General features: G+C 36.9%; 5 protein-coding genes across 6 annotated transcripts; 3 read left to right on the top strand and 2 right to left on the bottom strand.

Annotated features, from left to right (window-relative positions):
* Window positions 1–1,046: 1,046 nt before the first annotated feature.
* LOC119080414 (prolyl endopeptidase-like) lies at window positions 1,047–7,331 on the bottom strand. Its single transcript, XM_037188755.1, has 10 exons — window positions 7,267–7,331; window positions 6,457–6,591; window positions 6,203–6,273; window positions 5,903–6,138; window positions 5,565–5,826; window positions 5,264–5,506; window positions 5,063–5,191; window positions 2,707–2,790; window positions 1,932–2,376; window positions 1,047–1,866 (listed from the first exon to the last, which is right to left on the bottom strand). Exons 2-10 carry the CDS (start codon window positions 6,488–6,490, stop codon window positions 1,217–1,219), a joined length of 2,154 nt encoding a protein of 717 aa, XP_037044650.1. The 5' UTR covers window positions 6,491–6,591; window positions 7,267–7,331; the 3' UTR covers window positions 1,047–1,216.
* A 1,143-nt stretch (window positions 7,332–8,474) lies between these two features.
* Window positions 8,475–24,456, top strand: LOC119080504 (hemolysin E, chromosomal-like). Of its 2 annotated transcripts, none has more exons than XM_037188905.1 (2): window positions 8,475–9,521; window positions 24,425–24,456. In XM_037188905.1, the coding sequence occupies exon 1, from the start codon at window positions 8,590–8,592 to the stop codon at window positions 9,457–9,459; it is 870 nt and encodes a 289-aa protein (XP_037044800.1). In that variant the 5' UTR covers window positions 8,475–8,589; the 3' UTR covers window positions 9,460–9,521; window positions 24,425–24,456. The 2 variants fall into 2 exon arrangements, with proteins under 2 accessions (XP_037044800.1, XP_037044799.1); XM_037188904.1 differs by having other exon boundaries at window positions 8,475–9,524; window positions 24,425–24,455.
* On the bottom strand, window positions 10,691–12,834 carry LOC119080453 (zinc finger protein OZF-like). Its single transcript, XM_037188821.1, has 3 exons — window positions 12,646–12,834; window positions 12,432–12,563; window positions 10,691–12,292 (listed from the first exon to the last, which is right to left on the bottom strand). The coding sequence occupies exons 2-3, from the start codon at window positions 12,546–12,548 to the stop codon at window positions 11,030–11,032; spliced, it is 1,380 nt and encodes a 459-aa protein (XP_037044716.1). The 5' UTR covers window positions 12,549–12,563; window positions 12,646–12,834; the 3' UTR covers window positions 10,691–11,029.
* Window positions 16,346–17,269, top strand: LOC119080523 (protein unc-45 homolog A-like). The gene is made up of 2 exons (XM_037188933.1): window positions 16,346–16,524; window positions 16,589–17,269. Exon 2 carries the CDS (start codon window positions 16,643–16,645, stop codon window positions 17,267–17,269), a length of 627 nt encoding a protein of 208 aa, XP_037044828.1. The 5' UTR covers window positions 16,346–16,524; window positions 16,589–16,642.
* Window positions 20,163–23,033, top strand: LOC119080496. The gene is made up of 3 exons (XM_037188895.1): window positions 20,163–20,466; window positions 21,675–22,054; window positions 22,643–23,033. Exons 1-3 carry the CDS (start codon window positions 20,241–20,243, stop codon window positions 22,955–22,957), a joined length of 921 nt encoding a protein of 306 aa, XP_037044790.1. The 5' UTR covers window positions 20,163–20,240; the 3' UTR covers window positions 22,958–23,033.
* Window positions 24,457–24,687: the final 231 nt, after the last annotated feature.

Here is a 24,687-nt window from a genome sequence, read left to right as displayed (position 1 = left end):
AACTCCAATACGAAAAACTCCGATACCGACGCCATTTTATTCTACAAAAGAAAGGGTGTTCCCGGTGTTCCACGAAGTGTCAGTACAGGATCAACAGGTACAGGGAAAAAAATTATAGCAAAAAGCCCATTTCCATCGAAATACATTAGTATTCGCTGCCTCGCATTGATAGGAACACTCAACGAAAAGTGTTAGGCGTGGTACCCGAAATATATTAGGATTCGCTGCTTTGCATCGCGGTATTGGTAAGAACGGCAAAACAGTCAATAAAAACCTGTTTCATATGCTCAAAGCGACCCAAAACAACCAAAAGGTGCTATTGCATTTCTTCTTTTTCTTTTTTATTGAGGAAATGAATCAAAGAGAAATCCCGGAACCTAGTGGATAACCGTTCAGTCGACAAGATCACACGAAATCAAGATCACAATAGAAGGTGGCCTCTATTCTCGAAACATTTGATTTATTGCACCAGTGGCTGACAGCACACGATTTCGTTGAGCCTCGACTGAAAGAGGTTTCACTGTGGATGCGAATCAAAATATTTAAGTTGTTCTCGACTTACATAACATGGACAAAGAGGAAACGAAGTTCGTCAGAAAATCCGTGGAGCAGACGCTATCAGGCACACCAAGGAGAAATTGGTCACGCAACTAAAATTCAGCATAAACTTATTTCAAATTTCTAGTGAATCGACGAAAAGCCATCGTGTGATGACGGCTAATGCTGTAGGAGAGTATAATGGCTGCATATAACAAAACGATTATCGGAGGAAAATGTACTTGGACTGCTTATGCGTCCACACACACACTCCCAATAGCTATGAAGCGGGATTACAAGCGAATCAAGCATCTTATAACTGTGAACTGTCCGACGAATGGTAGACCGGTAGATACATGGACATCGGGATGTTCTTAACGTTTGTCAACTGTATGTGCAGTCAAAATTTTGACCGGAGCGAGACATAGCACTTCCGATTAGAAGGGCTACGAGCATTGGATGGTTGTGACAGTTTTGAAACAACAAATTTTGAAAGAAGTTAGACCAACTTTCTTTGCCCATCAACTCCTGATTCATCTTTCATAAGTTTTTTATTCAAAAAAATATTTTCTCTCATAGTAAATGTAAAGTGGTCATACTCAGTTTCACAGGAGACAGCAACAGCAACAGCATAATTAATTACCGAGTCTCTTGTGTTCTAAAGTCTCAAACTTCGTTTCTACTGATATAGTGCATCCAATTTCAAGTCCATCGCTTGAGCCAAGAATCGCAGTTTCGATATTACTACATCGAAAAACTCTCGTTTTTCCGCAGACTCATAAGCGTGGCCACCTGTGTTGATCACCTTTAACAAAACTGGCTTCTCGTTTTGGAATTCATTTTTAGCAGCAATCGTACGCCTTAATGCCACATATTTCAAGGAGTTTGCAAAATTGACGATTTCATCGAATCTACTCGCAACTATCAGAGTCGTCGGATACGCTTCAGTACAGTCCTTTGGCTCGTTAATGTGTAACAGCGGCGCGTATCGTTTGATGTGTTCGTAGTCCTCTTTTATCTTCAAATCACCATACTGCTTCGCCCAATGGCGTCCTTTAAGCGGCAAATCATGAATTAAGTCCACGTTGGCATTTTGAAGGATCACTGCACGGAATAAATCACGACGTCTGTTGATTGCAACTGCACCAGTCACTCCGCCATGTGATATGCCAAGGAATGCAATTTTATTGGGATCGATTACGTTTTTGTATGTTTTCGATTTCAAGTAGTTAACTCCAGCTATCAGATCGTTAAAACTTGTTTCCGCTTCTGATGCCTTTAACCGCCAATCATCTCCGAGCTCACCACCACCCCGGATGTAAATGATGACTGTTTCAAAAGCGGAGAATATTAAAATTGGAAACCTGTTTTTCTAAAGTCAGTAAAAAACCTACCAACGATAGCATTGAACAACTCAATGAACAAAAGGTAAATCAATTTGAATTGAGGGAGCATTGGAACGTTAAAGCCGCCATACGAGAATACCAGACACGGTTTGTTCGGATCATTGTTCTTCTTTTGAATCACCGTCAGTGGAACATTGGACCCATCGAGACTGTAAAACGAATCGTGTTGAATGCTAAAATCCGAACCACTTAAATTCGGCACTGTAGCCATCCGCTTCAGCATTGGCTTTAACGTTATGTAAACATTTTGAATTTTGGGACGATTTACCAGTTGAACGAAATCAATTTTGTAGATTTTGGAGAGCGAATCGTAGGACATTGTCTCGAAGTAGAAGCCATATGCATCGCATTTTGTTGATAGAAATTGTTCGTCTTTTATGTCGAGTCGGAATTCAATGCATTTCATTTCCAGAGAAAATAGGTACAAGGTGTTCTGTTGACATGTCGTGAATTAGAAATGTGAGTTTGCTCCGGCGAACGTTTATTAAAAGGGTATGTGCCATACCCTCCTAATCCTTCGTTCGCTAATGTGTTAAACCTTTTACAAACGGCAAGCAATGAGTCTGTTACTTCTTTTGTTAAAAGAAATCTTTTACTTCGATTGTTCAAACATAAATTTTGTTTTATAAGAACGCATAAGTCAACGTACATCGCTCATTTTTCTCATTGTTGTCGATAACAATTGACGTTCGTTGTCGATTACAATAGCCGTTCGTTTTCAATAACAATAGCTGTTCGTAAAAGGGTTAACTGGCTATCCTACCTGAAAATTTTCGATGTAAACCAGAAATAAATACGCTCCATATTTGTACGCTGATTGTAAAACACCGTGTTTGTCGCAGTTTTCCTACAATGTTAAATTTGGTATCAGAAAAAAACCTTTTATGACTAAAGAAGAATGTAAAGATTCTAGAGATTCTGTTGTCTCGTTATATCAATCGCTGCAACGGATACAAGATCGATTTATTGTTACATTTAACTCTCTTATAGATGAGCTTAGACAAGAAAACGGATCAAGGATTTTAAACTCTTGAGGACTCGCCAGTTTTCGATGAATTGAGCATTCGTACCTCTAATAGGTTTGTAATTCTATAAGGCATTACGAGACGTAATTTTCGACGAAATCCGAGTCATAATTCACAAAAAGTCTTTATAAATGGCAAGGTAGCTGCGGGGTTTCTAGTTGACTTGCTGGGGAAAATGTCTTATGGACATTAAAATCGAACAGTGTTTGACCATTCTAAGTTAGATTTTTAGCCCCGTACGAAGTACAAAGGGGCTTATAGGATTACGATGCCGTGTGTAATTGATGGAATTCGAAGCAGACGGTAAGGGCAAAGTGTTTGCCTATGTTCATAGATGACGAATCTGCAATAAAAATTTTGTCTGTCCGTCTGTCCGTCTGTCCGTCTGTCCGTCTGTCCGTCACGTCGATATCTTGAGTAAATCAAATCCGATTTCAAAATTTTTTTTTTCCCTGAAAGATAGTCGAAATAGTGAGGCTAAGTTCGAAGATGGGCATATTCGGGTCGGCCCTTCGTGAGTTAGGGCCACCTAAGTGATTTAAGGTCTTTTGGTGATATTTATGGCAAAATAAACGATGGAAATGTAATTGACACGGCAAATGATAGGTATTGTCAATACCAATCCAGGAAAAAAAAGTTTTTTTTAAATCGGGTGAGTGGACCGTGAGTTAGGGCCTTAGAAGTGAAATGCTACTAGGGCCCTATGTGTATTTTACATAGAACTCGAGTAAATTTCATTCGTTTTTCGTAATTTTTGTTTGATTTGGAAGGTAATCGAATGCCGAATAGAATGTTGTTGAAAAAAAATTAAATTTGGGTCCTTGGCCTAAGGCCGCTACTAGGGCCCTATGTGTATTTCACATATAACTCGAGTAAATTTCATCCGTTTTTCGTAATTTTTGTTTCATTTGGAAGGTAATCAAAGGCCGAATAGAATGTTGTTGAAAAAAAATTAAATTTGGGTCCTTGGCCTAAGGCCGCTACTAGGGCCCTATGTGTATTTCACATATAACTCGAGTAAATTTCATCCGTTTTTCGTAATTTTTGTTTCATTTGGAAGGTAATCAAAGGCCGAATAGAATGTTGTTGAAAAAAAATTAAATTTGGGTCCTTGGACTAAGGCCGCTACTAGGGCCCTATGTGTATTTTACATATAACTCGAGCAAATTTCATCCATTTTTCGTAATTTTTGTTTCATTTGGAAGGTAATCAAAGGCCGAATAGAATGTAGTTGAAAAAAATTTAAATTTGGGTCCTCGGACTGAGGCCGATACTAGGGCCCTATGTGTATTTTACATATAACTCGAGCAAATTTCATCCTTTTTTCGTAATTTTTGTTCCATTTGGAAGGTAATCAAAGGCCGAATAGAATGTTGTTGAAAAAAAAATTAAATTTGGGTCCTTCGACTAAGGCCACTACTAGGGCCCTATGTGTATTTTACATATAACTCGAGCAAATTTCATCCGTTTTTCGTAATTTTTGTTTCATTTGGGAGGTAATCAAAGGCCGAATAGAATGTTGTTGAAAAAAAAATTAAATTTGGGTCCTTGGACTAAGGCCACTACTAGGGCCCTATGTGTATTTTACATATAACTCGAGCAAATTTCATCCGTTTTTCGTAATTTTTGTTTCATTTGGGAGGTAATCAAAGGCCTAATAGAATGTAGTTGAAAAAAATTTAAATTTGGGTCTTCAGACTGAGGCCGATACTAGGCCCTTCAAAAAAATAAAATTTTAGGGCGATTTGAAATTTTTGTTTCATTTGCAAGGAACGTCGTACGGGGCTTCGTAATTGCGCTATGCGCAATTTGTAAGATGTACGTACATATTACATAATAATTTTACTTTAACTACATTAACCGGCGCAATAGGCTTACGGTCAAAGTAGGGTGACAGACGCACTAGGGTCACGTACGCAATAGATATACGGGTTTGTACGGGGCTCAGTCGCAGCAAACGCTCCGACTGTTCTGATGGCTCGTTTTTTCATCAAAACTACTAGCAGAAATCTAAAATTAACACTTTTTTGTTCATTGGTAAAGAACAGACCGGAAATGACTAAAATGAGTGAACACAACATCGACCCAACTTACCGGAACAATAACCGCAAAACTATCCCACTCTCTATTGTCGGCACTAATGTTGACTTCAATAACCCTGTGTTTCGGAGCATCTAGATTTGTTAAGAACAGAAACTCATCTCCATCATTTCCCACATAGCTCTGTAATTCAGACGAAACGTAAAATTATTTCTGTTCAAAGATATTCGAAAAAATCGATCGATCAATACTAACATAAGTAACATCCGGAAATATTCGGAAAATCAAATTGAATTCAATTTTCTTGTCTAACGATTCAATGTTTGCAACGGACACCACTAAACTCTCACGTAAAATCATGTATTTGTAATCAGTACTAATCTGGAAGGAAGATGTATGGGTCTCGGCTCTTCGAATGGATACAATGAATATATCGCGTTTCCGTTTGTCTAAGTGATGATAAAATATGCTGCGATTGTTACCACCTCTGGGGTCGTACTGCGAAAAAAATGACGGATGATTAATCGAAGCTTAATTCAGTCTTTGAATGCCGTACATAGACAAAGAATCCTTTGCTGTCTTCACTCCAAATGACTTTCTTATAGAACCTTTGAAACATTATACTTCGTCCATAAGTTTCACCGGTTTCTACATTCACAACATGAATGAAACTCGGACCAATTTCATTGCTAACGGTAAAAGCACAATATTCGCCATTCGGTGAGTATTCGTGTTCAATAACGGTACCGGAGATCTTATTTGAATCGAGCACAATATGCGGATCGAGCCCCTTTAACGATCTTGCTCGATAGAAAATTCTATTCAATGACAAGATTTATCAGCAACGCAGGACTTTATAAATTGGAAGATTTTCCAATAAAATGTCCAACTTACGGTTTGTTAATACCACGCGAAAAGTCCATGTAGCTATAAAACATATACCAGTTGCGATATTGTACGTCCGTAAACAGTTTGTGATCGCCTGCATCACGAAATATTTTTCGAACTTTGACCCAATCATTTTTTGATTGATTTAATCGTAAATATTGCTGTAGTGTATACTCCTCATATGATAACTGGGTGTCTCTTCGACCGGTGTCTTCTTCAAGCCAATGGTATTTGTCAAGAATCTGTTCGAAGTAGAACAGACTCATTTGTTTTTGGTTTGTAAAAATTATTTATCGAAATATTTACTATGTCACCGTGCAATTCAACCGTTCGCGGTTCATCGTCCATCTCATAGTTCTGGTAGCGCAACTTAAAATCTGAAAAAGTTTTGACTCGGTACATCCATTCATTAGTTTTTTTTATTCGTCTCTAATCTTTCATTGACGGCCAAGCATATCACGGTGATATCACCAGCAGTTCAATCTTTTGATATAAGTAAGTTCAACTGCTGCTATAGCCGTCTGTGAAAGGTCAACGACAATGTGAAATGTTGTAATTACAATTGCTTCTGACAACAGCCCAATTCATCTTCATATCTGCTAAGAATTTTGGCAAATTGACAATTGAAAATCGACTCGTTAAGCGAACTTAATGGCAACAATAAAGTGATTATTGTGCATTAACTTTCAGCAGCCCTGCAAACATGAAACAAGATCATTATTTGTTACACCAGATGTGTTTGAAAATAGATTCTCAACATATTCGACAATTGTTTCCGTTTCCTAATTTTCTTTTTGCGCGTTATTTCCTGTGTGCATTCAGTATCTTAAGATTGTCAAAATTTGGAAGTAGTAGGGAAGGTTTAGAAGCTATAATGAATAACCGTATTTAATGGGCACATTCAAAAAACGAGATCAAATCCAGTTGGACTAGACAGAAATGCACAGATATTTCAGTGAACTAACAAAGTACAAAAGTAAAGTACAAAATATTTCGCTCATTTAAAAATGTTCCTAAGCTTCTCATTTAACTTAATCTCAGTTTGTTTGCTCTGACAGAATAGAGTCCTTCAATCTTTCACGTCAAATCATCAAAACAGTTTTCAATAACATCCGATGATCTTTGATCTAAAACACTTTCAATAGAATTACGGAAAATCTGTTACTTCAATTGTTCGAACATAAATTTTGTTATATAAGACTACTTTCTACAGAGTTTTTTATTTCTCTTGTCACTGTCGTTCACAGATGAAACTGTGTAGTCTCCTCTTCCATTCCATTAAGTTGGTAGTAACTTGAGATCCAATCATTATTTGTTCAGAAAACTAGTTCTGACCACGAAAATAATCTAAAATTCTAGTCTTTGTTCACCTTTTAAATCTCAAGTTCACTGTCAATGGGTGCACTTCAATTAAAAGACATCTCTTAACTGATTTCCTTTTAATTAAAAAATCGCACTGGTAGCTAATATGATCGACGGTGATGTCGATTAAATGTTTCGATTGCTTTAGTTTGAGTTGGGATTATTTTTAGAAGGAAATATTATTGATACCGACTTGTATGCATAGGTTAAGGCGTTTAAGAAATTCTTTCGTTAGTAGAAGTCAGGAGAGCTTTTAATTTCGGTATAAAGTGCTAGAAATAGTAAAAACGAAATGACGATCATATTTGCTTGGTTAAATTTCTCTACTGACCATTTCAGGTAGACTTCTATTTTAAACTTTTTATAGATCGTTTTACATAAGTTTTTTCCGTCAAATTCTCTAAAATTGACCAAACTTTCCATTTGTATGAAATATGAGTACCCTTGATCATTCCCTTGTTGTTTACATACAAAACTTCGTAGATTATTACAAACGGTGTAGTTATCTTGTACTTCTTTAGTTTCACTATATGTTTTGCCATAACAAGGGGATGACCGTAGATAGATAGTGTACCATCAGAATAGTTAACTATTCTGCTACTTCTTCTAATTAAAACGCTTTAAACGGATTCATACACATAATTTATTTCATTAGGTTATCGACTATTTTTTTAATCGCTGTTGATAAAAAAGGAGACATAGTCGTCTGGAAATGTTACCCGTTATCATTGGAAAAACCGCAATGGAAAGAATGCATAGCTGCAGACAAATTTACATAATTGATAAAACTGTTCTCACAAACCAAAATTTTTAGTCTCGTACGATGTACAGGCTAAGAACTTTGTCAAGTCATAAATTCTCATTAATTGTTTCCAATGTTGTCTTCACCCAACGAAATGCTGTTGTCTCCACAAAAGAAAATTCATATAAAAAAGACTTTTGAGGTTGTTGCATTTATCGGTCGGATTACTTTTTCCAGCGTGGCTTTACTTTCGTAGGAATTATATGGAAGTCTTATTGACTTTATTCACGCTATACGTCTGACCTATAAAACTGCCTGGACCATAAAAACATATTCCATTCTGCGAGCGGTGACTCTTACGTACCATGCTACAAATATAAAATCGAGTAAACCGAATTTGCGGGTCAAGTCACAAGTTAAGTAAATTTTGTATTCCTTCAATACTTCAAACACTATATATACTCGAACGTTGATGGTCTACCCTCAGAAAGATCAGTAAATTGATCATAAAGTTTTTGATTTTTTCGTGTTGTGAACTCAGAATAAATTTTCGTTACAAAGTCCTCAAAATAAAACCAATATTTTCATCATGAGCGCTACAGTTAATACAACTAAGCAAGGATTTTTGATTGTTGGAAAATGTGTGGAAATGTACAATGTGTTGGACGTAACTGTTCAATGGGATCCGATCACAGAAACAATCGAAGCGCAAGATCTCCATTTCGCAAACTATACAATCGAAACTGCTCAAATCATTGGCAAAGTTAAAATGTTCACGTATGAAGCAGCTGACAAATATTTTTGGGCAAAGCAAAGAATGTACGAAATGTGTAATATGGCAAAGCCACTCATTGCAGCATATAAAAACCTGTTCGACATGCATGACCCAAGCAATTTTCCAGCACAGAAGCAACTTCTACTGAAAGTGCTCGATAATGGCATGGAAAAGATGACTGCAGCCGATGTTGAGTTGGAAAAGTGTGCAACATACTTTGACCTTGTTGCGAAAGAATTAACAGTGCTACTTGCTCAGTTAACAATCGACTTTAGTCCGGAAAGTGAATACATGAAATCGGTATACGGCAAGATACGTCACGGAGAGTATGGAGCAGCTGCTGTAGGTGCTGTATTGGGACCGTTTGGGTTGGTTATGTCCGAAGCCAATGTGGCCACCAATGTCGAAGGACGAATTATTCCCGATATGCAGAGAAAATTCGATAAAGTCAAGAATTTTGTTGAAAGTTTAAAGATGCAAATTGAGAACACAAGCACGGACATTAAGAATGCAAGGAAAAAGCTTGATTTGGACATTGAAATTATCAGACTTCAAAGTACTACGACTCAGCAAACCCAATCATCAGAATCGCTTGACATGAATGTATTTCATGACGAGATCATTGGTCCTGTAAACGACTATTTGACGCATTGCGGTGAGCTGAAACACAAAGGTAATAATTGAAAGGATCCATTACAATCTTTCGGATGATTTCGAAGTAATTATGTTCAAGAACTGATTTTTTTTTAAATAAATTTGATTGGACTGTCGATGCATCTTGTGTATTTTATCTGACTAGGCCCCACCTTATGGGTGGGTCAGGTCCCTTGACTGACTGACTGATATTTTCTCAATAGATTTTTGTAATTGTTATAAAAATATCATAGATTGATCTTGATCAAAGTAGCTCTTTGTCTTGTTTTGTCACAAATTGTTCGCTCCGTTTATTTTATTGAAAATAAAATTTCAGAATAAACAAAGGGAGCTTATTTTCAAGGTTCTGAATCTTGCTTATTTCTGAATTTTCAAACAAAAGATGCTTCAATATTACTCTGTCTACTAAAAGGCCTGTAATGACGAATATCTCTAAGATCAATCGTTCGTCCTCAAAATTAACCTCAGGAATATCACTAAGATCATCTGTCCGTTATAGCCCATCTTCAAAATTAGCCTCTAAAATTTAATTCCCATTCGAATAAATGTTTTTTTGGAAATCCGTTAAGAATTACTCGAGTTATCATGTTATCAAGCGATAAGACAAAAATTCTTTTAAGAATATCTCTAAGATCTGTTATCCAAATCAGTTGAGGATCAATCAAGTTGTCGTGTTATCAAGCGACAAGATGAATTTTATTTGAGAATATCACGGACATCTCCCGTCCGTTATAGCCCATCTTTGAACTTAACCGAAGGAATTTAATTCCTCGTCGATTAAAAAAAAGTTTTTGGAAATCCGTTTAGAATTACTGAAGTTATCGTGGTAACAAGGAATGAACAAAATGTGACAAACATTTTCTGTATTTAGGAGGCACCGGCACTCAGCTAAAATTGTAGCCTACATTTGCGTGTTTCGTATTTCATTTTTGTTAATATCTTTTCATCAGAATCCTCTTTGAAAAATGTACGATCGCAATTCCGACCACGAATCTGTTAGCTTTAAATAAAAATTAGTTTTGGTTGTAATCGTTTGATCAGCTCTGAGAAAAGTGAGCAGTTTAATGAGATTTTCATAAACTGCTCATTGCACAACCAAATCTATTTTCTGTTGAAAGCTAACACATTCGTGGTCGGAATGGCGGTAGTACATTTTTGAAAAAGGATTCTGATGTAGAGATATCATCAAAAGTAAACTAAAATCCAGTATTTAAAAATCGCCCTAATGTATGGTTGCATACCGTTGTTGTATGGTGTGACTGAAGTATCTTGAAAATTCGATTTACTCAACCTTTCATAGGAAAAACAGATATAAATGACAGACTCTACATCTACATGTAACAATGTTGAGACCGACTCTTCATGTAACAACGTTGAGAGCGCAGATCTTTAACTTTTCGTTTCTTAACAACAACAAAAAAAACACGAAAGCATGTGGTGCAACGTCGAAGTTTAGTATTCATTTAATTACAGCAATTCTGGGAGTGTTACCCATACAATACAACCTGCATACATAACATATCAAATCAATAAAAATTCTTTGGAACCACTACACGGACTACACTAATTAACCACAATTTTGTCAAATAAATTAAAGCTTCTAACTCAAAAGTTTCGGTTCGCGTTTAATATCGTCCAAGCTCAAGATATGTGTGTCATCGGCACATCTTTCATTATCCTTCAACTCAGTAGCATTGTGAATTCGCTTAAGGTGCCTACGTAAGGCTTTTCCATTCCCAAATTTCTTCTTGCATTTGCTGCATTCGTACGGATTGTCTTTCAGATGAAGCAATTGCTCGTGAGATTTTAGCGAATACAAATGCATGAATTTCTTAGAGCAAATGTCGCATTCGTAGATCTTTCGGTCGTCTAAATGTATCTTCATGTGACGCATTCTTGCACCAGCTTCTTTAAAACTAGCCAAACAAATTTCACATTCGAAAGGTCGACAGGTAGTATGTACAAGCATATGTTTAGTCAATGCAATCTGAGAAGCGAACGCGTCTGTACACACATTGCATTGGAACGATCGCTCCTGCTTGGAGTGCGTTTTCAAATGGCTGTTCAAATTCTTTTTCTGTTTAAAAGTTGCGGAACATAGCTCGCACTTGAATGAACGCTCGTTGGAATGGATGGTCATGTGATTTTTAAGAAGATCTGGGGATTTGAAACCAGCAAAGCAATCAGTACATTTGTAAGGACGATCTTCACTGTGGGTTCTCTTGTGACGAGTTAAGTGAGACGAATTTTTGAACGCAGCCGCACAAATGTCACATACATATGGTCTCTCGCCATCGTTGTGTGTTCGTAAATGTGCCGTTAAATTACTTTTCTTAGCGAAGTTAGCAAAACAAATTTCGCAGCTAAACGGTCGATCGCCATTATGCATTCTCGTGTGGGTCACAAGATTCGACTTCGACGTAAACTCCGAGTTACAAATTTCACACATGTAACGTTTGCCCATGTGATGAATTTGGATGTGATTATTTAAGCTTTCTCGGTGTTTGAAGCTCCGATCGCACATTTCGCATTCAAATGATCGGTCGTTACTATGGCTTAGCATGTGTCCCTTCAATTTACTACTAATTTTAAAAGATGCAGGACATTCATTACACTTAAACGGTTTGTTATCCGAATCTGGAACTTCCTGCTTTATATAACTTCCCGCAATATGCATTTTCATCAAGTGGGATTTCATCGTCGAAAGGGTGGTAAATGTGCCATGACAGATATCACACTCAAACGATTTGTAGTGTTCATCTCTCATATGCTTCTGGACGTGACTTTTGTGCGTGAATTGTTTTAAGCAGACGACGCATCTAATGGAACCATCGGTATCCTTCGCTTTAGGACGCACTTTAGCCTGCAAAAACCACGTTCGATAAATTAGTATCGTCACACCTTTGGTAACAAACGTAGTGAGTTTTCCTTGATAAAAATAGGAAAACACCACGACTCGACCAAATCTGGTCTGAAAAGCCATCTATTGCTTTTGGTCGTACCTTCTTATCGTTGCGTTTGCGAACATCGCCGACCATACTGCCTTCAGTCACTGCATTATTGTCTTTTATATTGTTCCGCCCTAATCCCTTTGTTGGATTTTTAGATTCGCTAGCCATTTCTTAACTCGAAATCTTGAATGTAAAATAGAACGAGCATTGAGACACGAATAAACAAACACAAACTGATGCGGTCTTATGTATTTGAATGACCTACCTTTGCAATTGAAAGCTGAAATTGTAGTTTTGTTGGTCCTGGGTCATGTAAACTGGACCGTATCACTAAAAGCGCTTTTTATCGCTTAAACGCTCACCTTTGCATGAAAGTAACTGGCGTATTTCACTTTTATTTTAAAAGTTTAGTTTATCCACGGAACAAAATTCTTCAATTTCATTGTATGCATCACTGACGTCTCAATGTCAATCAGTTCCATCAGTTCCATATCAAAATTTTGTGTTTCTTTCCGAATTCGAATTCAGCGCGAACAATTTGAATTTTATTATACTCCTGCCTCTTGGTTCTGTTAAAATTTTAGTGGTTAAACCATTGTATTTCAGATTTTATAGCAGTCAATACTTTGAAGTTTGGAGTCCTTTTGTACATACTTTTTCCATTATTTCTTCGCGAAATTTTCATTGATGCAGATGCTCTGTATCCAGAAATTGTGGCACTTACATTTTAGTTATTCCCTTGACTGAAAGTCAGGGTCTTATGAAAGAAAATACCCTTAAATGTCCGTAACGCTAAGTTCACTTTGATATTTTGAAAATGTTCTACATTGGCAAAAATCGTTAAATACAGAAAACGTCCGTACACTTGATGACTCGATAACTCGAGTAATTCTTTACCGATTTACAAAATTTTGGTTTTAATCGACGGAGAATGAAAATCTTGAGGTTAAGTTCGTAGATGGGCAATATTGGGATAATGAGATGGGAGTAATTCTCAAGAGAATTTTATTCCTTGTTACCGCGATAACTTCCCTAATTCTTATCAGATTTTCAAATTTTTTGTGTTATTCGACGAAGATTGAAATTCTTGAGGTTGAGTTTGCAGATGGATAATGTTAGAACAACAAGATGGGAGAAATTCTACACAGACGCTTTTCCTTGTGGACTCGATAGCTCGAGTAATTCTTTACCGATTTGCAAAATTTTGGTTTTAATCGACGGAGAATGAAAATCATGAGGTTAAGTTCGTAGATGGGCAATATTGGAGTAATGAGATGGGAGTAATTCTCAAGAGATTTTTTGACTTGTTACCGCGATAACTTCCATAATTCTTATCCGATTTTCAAAGATTTTGTCTTAATCGACGAAGATTGAAAATCTTGAGGCTGAGTTTGCAGATGGATAATGTTCGAACAACGAGATGGGAGAAATTCTACACAGACGCTTTCTCTTGTTACCGCGCGATAACTTGAGTAATTTTAACCCGATTTTAAAAATTTTTTGTTTTAATTGACAGAGAATGATATTGGAGTAGTGAGTTTGGAGTAATTGTAAACATAACTTGTTTACCACGACATTTTTGCAACGGATTTCCAGAAAAATTTCTTATTTGACGAGTAGTGAAATTCTGGATTTCTGGTCTAATTAAGAAGTACTTCCCAAAAGAGTTTTTGCTTGCTTGAGAAACCGATAGCTCGAGTAATTCTCAGAGGCTTCAAAAATCAATTTCGACCAGTAGCGTAATTCATGTGGTTAAACTCGAACATTGGAATTTAATTGGACTAGTAATCTGGGATATACGACAATTTTTGCGTGAAATCCGTATTCTTAAAAGAATTTTTTTCGTTCCTAAAATGTTTGAACGAGTGTGAACTTTGTGGCCAGAGCGAAGCGAGGGCGGTAATTCACACGAGTTATATTTTTTCAAGAGGTAGGCAGGAAATACGCCAAATTATACTCAGACGCTTTTCCTTGTTATCGTGATAACTTAAGTAATTTTTACACGATTTTAAGTTCGTAGATGGATAATATTGGAGTAGTGAGGTTGGAGTATAATTGTAAACACAACTTGTTACCGCGACATTTTTGCAACGGATTTCCAGAAAAAAAAAATATTCGACGAGTAAGTGAATCTGGATTTCTGGTCGAACAATCTAGAAGTCTAGAACAATCTTGCTTGCTTGATAACACGATAACTCGAGTAATTCTCAGAGGCTTCGAAAATCGCAGATTTGAAAATATTAAGTGTTTTCGACCAGTATCGTAATTCATGTGGTTAAATTCGAACATTGGACTTTATTGGACTGGTAATCTGCGATATACGACAATTTTTGCGTGAAATCGCGTTCTTAAAAGAAATTTTGTGATCTCAAAAACACCACCTCATTTAAAAATGGTTAGAAAACTAAGGCTGGAATTATAGAAAAAAAAAGCCAGTCAAGGGACCTGACCCACCCAAGAGGTGGGGCCTAGTTTGTACAGACAATCTACAATGAGTGGTGCCGAATTTCTTGGACTTAATGGGATTATGGCCCTTTCTGGGATGTTTCTAGCTTCAATTTAGTTAATGTAGTTCACTGGATACCATACAATTTAGGAGCTAAGGCTCTGCCATTAAACGAAAAACGAAAACATGGCAGGCCATCTAAAGCTAATAAAGCCCTTCTGGTTCAATGATTTGCTTAGAATAAAGAAAATGCAGTGTTATCATTGGTGATGTAATACTTCGGTGCAGGAAAAACGCATATAAAAGTAAAAGAAAGGAGAGCATGAATCAATGCAGACGGTCTTTGAAACTCGGAAACAATATTCATAAGAGAATAAGAATAAGAGCGACAAAATATGATTGACCAATAGAAAAAAATTGATTGACCAATAGATAAAAAGGATTAAACGATAGAAAATAATAATTTACAGATTGAAAAATGTTAATGATAAAAGATAACCAAGAAACGAATTTATCGGTAAATTATCAATGAAAGTATGCTCTAACAAGGCTGTATAGTATACAGTGTGTACTTTGGAGATACGCGGGAACACACTTTTTCCATACAAACAAATTCACCAAAATTGAATTTGTATGGCGTGGTGAATTTTTTGTATGAAATGTGGTGTGTAACCCGCGTATCTGCATCTGCGTGACCTCCCCAAAGTATACAGCCTTGTACTCTACAGGTATGGTTTAATGTCAAACTTTGTATGAAGCGGAGAAAATCAAGGTTTTGAAAGAACATGTTAAGACACTTACGAAGGCCGGTGAAACACAAATCTTGACAATTCAGACATGTATATTGTTTGAAAAGTCAACTTAAAAATTTTTTTCTGTTAAGTTGAAATCGTCATATAAAATTTTTCAAACCTAGTTGGCGCTACAGGAAAATTTTGATCACACCGCCTACGTGATCAACTCGAAAGCCTCTAATTTGTGTCCCTGTTCTTTCAGAACCTTGGAGAAAATAGCGCTTTCATTTAAACAAACTCAAACTTTCAATGAAAATCGTTGAAAGGTGAGATTTTTATATGAAATCGCTATTTTCTCCGGTTTGCATGGAAAGACCATACCTCGTTGTTTGTACTTTCATTGTAAATTATTGTTTATTTATCTGCAAAATGTCGTCTGTACTTGTGACTATTTTTATCGGTACTCAGGAGCTCGCTATCAAGGCTGTATACTTTGGGGAGGTCACGCAGATGCAGATACGCGGGTTACACACCACGTTTCATACAAAAAATTCACCACGCCATACAAATTCAATTTTGGTGAATTTGTTTGTATGTAAAAGGTGTGTTCCCGCGTATCTAATAAAATGGCGATCTGCGTGACCTCCCCAAAGTATACAGCCTTGCTCGCTATCGGTAGTTTATAATTTTTCTATCGGTACCTCTTTTATTGGTCGTTCTTAATTTTTTTAGTGGTAATTATTATATTTTATCTGCTGAAAGTCATAACAGTCGTGAATTGATTGCTCGTGTCATAAATTCTCTCTGTGGAATGCAAGAATTACGCGGAAAAGTTGTTCAACATGGTGGCGCAAAGGCGCTATTGCCGCTATGCTTCGAGGGCACCGAAAAAGAAAAGCGACAAGCGACAGGCCTATCTCGTATCGGTATCACCATCAACCCAGAAGAGCGTTTCCTGGACAACGTAAGTTTGAAGTGTTTATGTGCCGGTGATAAACGACCTTTTCTAATTATTCTTCTAATTTCAGGCAACTTAGAAGTGATTCGACCGTTGCTGAACCAATCTCGAAAATTTCGAATCGATGATGGCCTTGTGCAATTTGGCTGCAATGAATGAAGCGGTACGTCAACGTATTTTGAAGGAGGGCGGTTTGCAAAAAGTCGAACTGTACCTAATGGAAGATCATTTGCTGTTGTGCCGTGCTGCCGCCCAAGTTATATGCAATATGGTCGTGTCCGAAGATGTGGTGAAAATCCATGAAAAGGAAAACGATCGAGTCAAATTTTTGGCGTTGCTGTGTCAAGAAGAGGATGAGGAAATGGCCATGGCAGCAGCCGGTGCACTAGCTTGCTTGACATCGAGCAGTGAGATTTGTTGCAAAAAAATGCTAGAAACGGAGTGTTGGCTCGATATTCTTCATACATTGATTGCCAATCTCAGTCCACAAGTTCAGCATCGTGGTACCGTCATTTTCTTGAACATGATCAACAGTAGCAATGAAGTTGCCACCAAGATATTTGATACGGACATTATGCAGTTGCTGATGGGCTTAACTCAATTGCCCGACGAAGCTAGAGCCAAGGCCCGAGATGTGGCAAAGATGTGTCTATTAGCGGCGGAAAAGAAGAAGTTGATTGCAAAGGCAGATGAATTCGAAGAAGTGCCAAATATAATTGAACCGTCCACTATCGAGAAAATCGTCGAATAAATTGATTTCACAAAACTGTGCCTTTTGTGTTAGATTATCAACCGTTTTTGTTGTAAGAATAGGTGCAAAGTTTGTCTACATGGCTCGTGTACGACAATGTTTCGTACTTAAAATTAAATTTGAAAATTTTATCTATTTATCTCGTACTTCATTTGTTCTTGCAAAACACTTGTACTTGTACTTCATTGGTTTAAACCAGTTGTGGTATCTTAACCACGTCCTGCATGTATTAGCATGTTTGGTGATGAAACGCAAGGTAAATATACATACTGAAGGTAACGCAAATCCGCAAGAACACACGGATCCAAAGTTTCGGGTGAATATAATTTTTTTAATGTTGAATACAAGTCAAATTCACTTTGTTACGTTGCAACACATGCCAAAACTCAATACTAAATAACGCAATTCTAACAACATTATCCGCGTGTGGAAATTCACGCTATCCGCGGTATCCTAGATACCGGGAAATCGTTTGGCAAAAATTACGGATACCGGGAAATAAAACCATTGCCGAACAAACCCACCGGGAAATGTATGTACCGGGAAGTTCCCTTTAGCTTTTTGGCTACCGGGAAATTTTGACTCGGATACCGGGAAGAAAACATCATTTCCACACGCGATTATCATGCCAAACGTAAGATAGAACATAACAAATCTTACATCCCCCCTAAACTTTGGATCCGTATTTCTTGCTATTCTCTGAGGGTCTGCGTTACCTTCAGTATGTATATTTACCTTGATGAAACGATAGGAGATTAACTTTCATATATGAAAGTTGAATTACGTTTTCGTTTATGATTCACCAAAGATGTACATGCAAAAAGGTATGTCTAACCTCTGGTCATTCTTTTGCCACTGTCGCCATGGCCTGCTGAAAAAGTGGTATTTTTGTACTGCACAATTGATGCAAAACGTCGAAAGACGTACTTGAATCATCTCACAGATCGAAACAGTGGCAGAAACCATTCGCCAATGTATTGAACAAAGTAGAAACACGAAAAATGTAAAAGTGCCGTTATTTAAAATGGGTTCTCTTTATTTTCTTTGATCAAAACTACTGCGGTTTCATGCTAAATTTTTGAAAATGTTGCAATTATAGTTAAATTTGTCAACCGAAGATGTTTCAATGATGCCATCCGCAGGGATATCAAATGATTTAATCGCATCCAATGCACCTTGAAAAATTCTGTACGACTCATCGATGTACGTCACTGAATCCGTTATTTTTTGCTTTTTATCGTCAAATAAACTGATCAAATTGGCATATTCGTTGCGTTTGTCGCGAACAAATGCATCCATTTCGCTGTTATGCTGTAATTCGGGACGACTATTCACCGACGTATCTGCTAATGCTTTAACTAATTGTGGTATTACTGATGTGGTTACGTTATTGACACGTTTTCCGATTTCCAAGGTGGCGTCAACGAGGACATCGTGAGTAGAAAGCTTGGCGTTTAGACTTCTTTGGTGCTCAAGCATTAAAGATTGAAAATATGCGCTGTCCGGCGAAGCTTCCTCCTTTAACAAACGCAATAAATCGTTGCACGCTTCAGACGCGTTGCCTAAATCATTTGTCATCTGATTGATATGTTCGTCTGCTTTTTGTATATTCTTAATTGCCGTTCGACGCACTTCAGTTAAGAGAACATGTCTGGTATTCATCACATCGGTAGCCAATGATTTATAGGCTTGTAAGTATGCCAGATTACCGGTGCACACCTGGCGAACAGATCGACGCGCGTTCGAAAAAGAATCTTTCGCCTCGAGCACCGCAGTAATTAAATTTCCCCTTAATTTAGCACTGCCGGGCGAAAGCCTTAGTTTTGTTGGTTGAATATCCCCATATCGAGGAAGCTTCTGCGAAATGAAGGCGAGCCTTTCATGATAGGCAATTAATTGTCCATAGATGGAATCGACAATATTTACGCGATCTGGATTATCGTTGGCCGCCAAGGCAAAAGAAAACAAATTATTACAGCCGATGCAAATCAAACAAAATAAAACGACTTTCATTTTAACTTGTAAATTACTTTCAAACTTCTTTTCTTTCCAAAGTCACACAAAATCAAAAGAGTGATATTCTTCACGCAAACAGATTCGCACTGATGATATTTCACTGGAAACGAAGCTGAGTATTTATACTTTTCTTGATCAACTTTAAGCAAGAACAGAATTTGTATTATCTACACCAAAAAAAAAAATGTAAAAAAAGTTCTAAAATAGAAAAGCGAAAACAAAAATTTAAGTGGACTTTGATGTTGCTTTAGTGGATATTCCAGGGTTAAGGTCATCATATAGAGGGATTTTTTTTGAAAATCCGTATACCAAAATCGGACGTATTATTTTCGGAGCTGGTTTGTGTATGTCTATTTTGGTACAAATTTTAGATTTTTGATGTTGCTTTTTCTACCCTGCAAGTACACGACCTCAGCATCCCAATAAACCCATAACCATCCAGGTCCATCACTTCCTGCGGGAACGGCCAACGGCAAGCATGAACAAAATGCCATTTTTCGAACTTTGAAGTCACACTACTCGCTATCTAACAAAGATAAACAATATTTGAGACCGGTTTTGAGGACTTGGGATCAAGGCCTATCCAGACATACACAAACCATCTCCGAAAGAAATACGTCCGATTTCGATATACGGATTTTCAAAAAAATCCCTCATTTTGTTGTTACACTATCATAAAAAAAGAAATCTTATGCGTACCATGAACAGAAAAGCCCGTCACGGGTTAAAATGTTTGAACTTGAAAAAACCGCTGGGAAGAACCAATCACCTTGTTTACCACTTGTTTAAATGAAAACGTGATAAGTTTAAGAACATTTCCAAATCAGAGTATAAATAATTGGTACAGATTGCAGCTCATTCCTTAGTTGGACATTCTCATTACCGAAATAAAAAGCTGGACGCAACAATTCGCACAAACTTTGACAAAATATAGTTCATACTTTCCACTTTTAAAATGAATTTTTGGTTTGTCATTTTGTGGGCGTGTATTTCGCCGATAATAATTGTGTCGGGCAATCCTCAAAGTCCCCAAAAAGCAGTTTTTGACGGTTTTTCGGAAGCTATCGACAGTTATAGTAGAAATCTGGATAGAAGTATAAATTGGACAGAAATTGACGCGACCACCAAAAATCTACACGACAACAAACGTTTCTTTTCAACGTCATCTGGAATGATTTTAGGTCAGGTTCTTTTCGATTTATTTTTCTTCGTGATACTAATATACTAAAGTGTCTATTAATATTAGCGTAATTGCACTAGATTTCGGCCGGCCCCCAGTTATAGGCCACTTCAAAGTTTACCACCAAAATTATCAATTTAATCAAATAATAATTTAATTGGAAATAGTTTTGCCGAAAAATGTGTCATCTTGACAACATTTGTGCATAGTTATCGGTTACAATAATTATTTTCATCTTTTATAATTGCAATAACAAAATAGTCACGTACCCACTACACAGAAGAAAAACAATGCAATTTCCAGTGCAATTAGTGACATGAAATGGTTCAAGCAGAGACATGATAAGGACCGGCGCTTATCATTTCTCTGGGTTCAAATAAACTTTTTGTGATATTATCGACTATTAATTTTTGGATCAAATTAGTATTTCAAAGATCTGTAGATCTTAGACTGTGAGAGAAAACAACAAAATAAGAAATTAGAAGAAACAAGTTGCGAGCATTCTGACGCGCGTTGTTGGGTTATGTTAAATTTAAATCCTCAAGCTTTCTAAATGTCAATTTTGTATAAATAAGTGAAAATTAGAAAAAATTTAAGGGTTCAGTTCTCTGAAAAATGTTCTGATATGGTTGGTGTGGTTGATAAAATTGATTGTATTAAAGTTCGTTTTTGCGAAGAAAGATATTTTACAATCAAATATTGGTTTTGAATAAAATTTTGTCTCAGCCGCCGCCGTTAGCTGCCACTGCTGAGCCATTTGTAGTAAAATTCGGCAGCCGGTGACCGATTGATCGGCGCACAGGTCTATGTTTTATTAATTGATCACAGATTTTGTTAATTTTTCAGCGGTAAAACAGTTAAATTCACGTAGTTTGAGTTATGGCCAACAACTGGATAGAATTTTTCTAACAAAATTTAGTTTTCGATCATATTTTAGTCACATTTAATTCACTTTCGATTTATTGTTTTTGTGTTATTATTCAATAGTTAAATAATAATAAGAAAGTGTTTCAACAGTGAAAATAATATTTTAATAAACCAAAATTAAGACCAATTGCTGGTGGCCGAAAACTAGATCTCGATGGCCGAATTCAAAAATTATCATTTAAAAAAAAAGTCAACAAAAAAAGTTACTTGGCCTAAGTCTAGTGCAATTACCCTATAAAATACAGCAAAGCCTCATATGTTTTCTTCAAAATCTGATTCTAGGTGAAATTGTTACAAAAATTAATTACGCAAAAGATAGTTATGACGGGGCCAGTAGAGAAATATTCCATTGGTGTGAAAGCAGCAGAGGCTCCATTAGCGGATATGTGCAACTGTTTGCCAAGACTAACGACGATATCATCATCCCCACCACCTTGATCGCAGACGCTCAGAAAACTCTTTTAAACTTAATACTCACTACTGGAGTAGCTAAAATGGAGAACAGCATCACTAAAATTGAGGATGCACAACGATTCTTGAGTGAAGCGTCCGGTAAATTTAGTGAACTGGACGTCTCTGTGACAAATGACGGCAAGGAGAAAGTCGAAGCTTTGGAAAATGCCATAGCGAACAAAAGAAAGTCTAGCATTGATACGATAGCGGTAATTTCCATTTTTTATGAGTATGGTTTTGATGAGTTTTGTAGGTGTATGTTATGTTATTGATGGTTTGTGACTGCGGAGTGCGGAGCTGGCCTGTGATTGTGTTATGTGACAAAATGTTTTTGCCATATCCTTTTAGAAACAGCAAGTGTATCGTCATTTATTTGATAAATCTTTTACTTCTTTTGTTCCAAATACGGCTTAGTGTTCAACGCAAAATATTTTACTTCATTAATTGCAACATACGTTTTGCTATTTAAGAGAAGGCTAACCAGATCTCATCAATTATGTTTGTCGCCGTTGTCGATAACAGATCCGTTTCTAAAAGGATATATTTGTGTTTCATAATTTTCCATTTTCCCAGTAAACTAATTTTTCAGTTGGAGTAAATAGGACACTAGCACAATTTTGACTTTTAATCTTTTTAGAATCATAGGTTTTTTTTGGTGTCAGCAGTAGCACTACCTTGAGTGTTACTCGGTATATGACTACGGATCATTTTACAGCCGACGGAACGAGAACAAAATTGTGCTATGCTTCCTTATTTACTCTGATCGTACCTTTGTTAAATAATAAGTCCTCTTCTAGATGAGCCCACTGGTAGGACTTATACAATTGATTGTTACTGAAGCCGATACAGTACCAAAACTAAGAGAATCGATTGAGTCAACAAAAAAGGTTTTCGAAGCATTCGGAGAAAAAATCGATAAGGCTATTGTGGCAATCACAGTGGCGAAAAGTGCAATGAAAAAAGAATTGGATAATATCGTTGATTTAAAGGCTAGTACTGAAACAACTCAAAATTTTTTAAATCTTCCGGTTTTCGTGGTACAGACGATAAGAGCCTCAGGGCAAGAATTATTGGATCGATGCCAATCTTTTCAGCGTAGACATCGGACATAAAACATAATATGGAAATACAACATATTTTGTACTTGATCTTTTGTAATAATAAATCAGTTTTTTTGTTGCCAACACTTTCCAATTTTTATTGAGTTTTAACTTTTTACAGAAGCCAAACGTATAGCTATGTAGTCAGTGAATCTCCTTTGCTTAAAGGTCATTTAAGACAACACTCTTGCTTGAGCTCATCATTTATTTTTGTTGTTGTTGCCGCTAACAGATGACTACTCGTTTCTAAGATAAATCGGCACTACTTCGACATATCAGGCGAGTATGATTCTTAACTCGAGAATAGCGTGTGTGAAGGCTTTATTTAGTTTTCCATAGTATAGGGAATCTGATGAACATTATGTTGTGGGTCGCATGCGAATAACTTCGTCAATTTGAGTCAATTTAAGTCATTCACGGAAGCAGACTTTAGCTTCGTGACCTAGAAAACCCAGAAGGTAGGCACGTTTTCTGTTATATTTTTATTTTCGTTTTTTGGTTGTCTAGGTTACACATGAATGATGTGTAAGTAATGATATAAACAACCGGAGTGATTTCTTTTTTTCCCCGAGACGAGAAGAGAATACAGAGGTGCTCAGAAAAGTGATAGTTTATTCTGGTCTAAGAGTTCTACTACGTACAGATTCACTTTTTCGCAATTTTTATTCACTTTTTCGCAATTTTTTGTCTGTGTTTTTTAGGATCCAGTCTCCTCAAAATCTTTTGCAGAAGTCTTAGATGCGTATCCACGTCTCTCAAAATCAGAAATTCTAAGATTTTAAGAGAGTTTAAAATGCCATTTAAATTCAGGTCCCCTAAATCGTCTGCAAACTATACAACCGAAACTGCTCAAATCGTTGGCAAAGTTAAAACTATCACGTCTACAGCAGACTTGTGTTATTTTTCGGCAAAGCAAATAATGTGCGAAATGTGTAGTCTGGCAAAGTCTGGCATTGTAACATATAAAAAAAATTTCGACACGCATGACCCAGGCTATTTTCCAGCACAGAGGCAACTTCTACTGAGAGTGCTCGATGGTGGCATGGAAAAGATGACTGCAGCCCATGTTGAGTTGGAAAAGTGTTCAACAAACTTTGACCTTGCTGCGAAAGAATTGACAGTGTTACTTGCTCAGTTAACAATCGACTTTAGTCCGGAAAGCGAATACATGAAATCGGTGTACGGCAAGATACGTCGCAGGGAATATGGAGCAGCTGCTGTAGGTGCTGTATTGGGACCGTTTGGGCTGCTTATATCAGAAGCGATTGCCGCCACCAATGTCGAAGGACGAATTATTCCCGATATGCAGAGAAAATTCGATAAAATTAAGAATTTTTATGAAAGTTTAAAGATGCAAATTGAGGACGCAAGCACGGTCATTAAGAATGCAAGGAAAAAGCTTGATTCGGATATTGAAATTATCAGACTTCAAAATACTACGACTCCGAAGACTACGAAGTAATTTTGTTCACGAACTGATTTTTTTGTAATAAATTTGATTGGACCGTCGATTCATCTTGTGAGCTTTATCTGATTTCCTTTCTCTTTTTATCCAAACCGTTGTTGTATGGTGCGACTGTTGTAGGGGAAATAGGTTGAAAATTCGGTATAGTCGACTTTTCATTGGAAAAACATATAAAAATGACAGGATCCAGATGTAACAATGTTGAGACCAACTTTACATGTTACAAGATTGAGAACGCAGATGTTTACCTTTTCCTTTCTTAAAAACAAACAAACAC

The sequence above is a fragment of the Bradysia coprophila genome, unplaced genomic scaffold (assembly GCF_014529535.1).
Source record: "Bradysia coprophila strain Holo2 unplaced genomic scaffold, BU_Bcop_v1 contig_350, whole genome shotgun sequence".
NCBI classification, from domain to species: domain Eukaryota; kingdom Metazoa; phylum Arthropoda; class Insecta; order Diptera; family Sciaridae; genus Bradysia; species Bradysia coprophila.
The sequence above is the reverse complement of the archived record's forward strand: the minus strand, read 5'-3'. Positions and strand labels throughout refer to the sequence as shown.